Below are 2,413 nucleotides of genomic sequence, written 5' to 3' on the forward strand. Positions count from 1 at the left end.
CCCCCAAACACTTCTTGTTCCACTCATTAAGAAAGACGAGAAGATAAACAGATCATGTTAAGAAGTAGAGAGCGATTTCTTGTTCAATAATACACAGCAGGCCATGATATCAATAAGAAGAAAAAAAATCATCTTACTGACCGTACCCTCTTCCCCGTCTCTATCTCCCCTTCTACGTTTAGCAAAAGTACAAGACAGAAGAAACAATAGATTTCCCCATCCCATCCCATCCCATCCCATCTAACAATGACAATTACAGCAGAGAAGTAGAGGGAATTCAGGCCTTTATAAACAGGGCAACATTGCTGTTACTGATGATGATGATGATGATGATGATGCCATCCACTGCCTATGGTCCCTTTTTATCTCCAGCTCACAAATCCTTTCTCAGTCACAGCACACTAATATCCCGCTCCTATCACTGTCATACTTATATGCTTCCATTCTCAACATCTCGCCCTCAGCCAATTCCTTATGACCTTTAACCCATCCCTCCAGAACAAGATTATGAACAAGATTATGAACACGGAAGAGAGAAAACTACATTTCCCACTCCCAAAGATAACAAAGCGAGATAAGTGTTCAGGCAAAAGAAAAAAGAGTTTATTAAAAGGGAGAAAGGTTTAATATTACCATAAAAATGTATCTGCCATTGGAAAAGTTGTCAAAAAAGACACACATCGGACCCATTAAGGAATTCACAGGGAAATCAAAGAAAGAAGAAAAGAAAAGAGAAGGATAATTTAAAAGGAAAGAAAAACGCCATTTGATGTGCAAAGGTACTAGTTATACCAATCCTACCCTACCACAATTCGATCTACAGAGCAAATCCAAGCACACCACCAGCCAACGCAAGCATAGTCATGCCAGAAGGAGGCGAAAGGGGTCCCATAGCAGCGCCGCTTGGCTTAGGTTTGCCAGGTCCAGAGTTAGTGCCCGTTCCGGTCTGTGGGTTGGATTCCTCAGCTTTGCAAACCCACTCGCCAGCCTTGCGAACCTCACCCCTGAGCTTGTTGCAGTCGAATTTCTCGGTGGTCTGGAGGTTGAATTCGCCGCGGACTTCGTCAAGGCTAGGGAGCTCGACTCTGTAAGGAAGGAAATGGTGTCAGAAGTAGTTCGAGCGCATAAGTCAGGAAAAAGGTGGGGAAGGAAGTGGCACTTACTTGGAGATTTTGCCTGTGATATCGAAGGCACCGTAGACGGTCTTCAGCTTGGGAACGCCATCGACGGCATGGAGTTCGGTGTTGTTTGCGATCTGGAAAGCACCTCTGACGGTCTCGAGGAGTGGAAGTGAGATGTTCTTCAGGCCTGAGTTATCAGCGAAGACGAGATCTCCAGTGCTGGTCAAGTTAGGGGCCTGTAGTCCCTCAAAATAGTTGGAGTAAAAACCAAGGAGACCCTGGGTGCTCCGGAGGGACGGAATTTCGATGGAGGAGACGTTGCGGAATGTCATGTTCAAGGCACGCTCGAGTTTGGGGAAAGAGATCTTGAGGTCCACGTGGTTGGCAGAGAAGCTAGCATAGCCAGTGATGTTGGTGATCATTGCAACATCAGCTTCCTTCAGATGGGGGTTGTTGCTGATTTCCAAGTCACCAACGGTTTCCAACATGATACCCTTCAGGGTAACCAGGTCTGTGTTGGAGATTCGGACGTTCTTGGCCTTGGAAACACCCTTGCCGAACGCGAGCTGCTGCAGGTTGGGGAGGGCTTCGAAATCAAGAGCACCGGTCTGGGTAAGAGCCTCAAACTCGAGAGTTCTCAGCTCAATGCATCCGCTAAGCTGGAAGGTGTCGCCAATACTTTCGAGCTGGGATGCGCTCAGGGCGGTCAAATTCTGGGAGCCTTTGGCGATCAGGTTGCCGGTGATTTCCCGAATGCCATCAAGGCTGATGCTGCCCTTGGGAACTTGGGCAGCAACCTCAATGTCACCATCGACTTTGCTGCAGGAGGCGAGAGCAGAGGCATCTCCTTGGTTTTGAATGACCTTGTTACCCTTGCAAGCTAGAGTCACGCACACAGCGAGTTAGGTGCATGTAGAGAGTTATATATTTCGGGAGCCAATTGGACCCCCCATTGAAATCGCGGCGGCCATGAGTATATCGAGCGAGTTACAGCGAGACTCTGGAAATGGAGAAGACGAAAAAAAAAACTCACAGCTTTGCCCAGCTACCAGGCCAGCCACAGCGAAAGCAGGGATGAGATACTTTATAAACGCCATTTGATCTCTTCCGTTATAAAAGTAAAAGGGCGGTGTTAATGGCTAGAAAATGGTTGGTATAGGAGATGTAGAGGAGGAATGTTATCTAAAGAGATTACGTACAAAGGTAGGACAGTCAGTAAGCCCGCAAGGGGAACCGAAGAGAGTACGGGATGTTTTTTTCTTTGGGGGGGGATTGACAATGAGACGGAAGGG

The 2,413-nt window shown here is 47.4% G+C and overlaps 1 protein-coding gene across 1 annotated transcript; it reads right to left on the bottom strand.

The window, feature by feature from the left end:
* Positions 1-817: 817 nt before the first annotated feature.
* PAAG_07670 (cell wall protein ECM33 precursor) lies at positions 818-2,218 on the bottom strand (the record flags this gene model as incomplete). The annotated part of the gene is made up of 3 exons (XM_002790325.2): positions 818-1,085; positions 1,164-2,001; positions 2,155-2,218. The coding sequence occupies 3 exons, from the start codon at positions 2,216-2,218 to the stop codon at positions 818-820; spliced, it is 1,170 nt and encodes a 389-aa protein (XP_002790371.1).
* Positions 2,219-2,413: the final 195 nt, after the last annotated feature.

Source organism: Paracoccidioides lutzii, assembly GCF_000150705.2.
Source record: "Paracoccidioides lutzii Pb01 unplaced genomic scaffold supercont2.26, whole genome shotgun sequence".
Taxonomy (NCBI): Eukaryota; Fungi; Ascomycota; class Eurotiomycetes; order Onygenales; family Ajellomycetaceae; genus Paracoccidioides; species Paracoccidioides lutzii.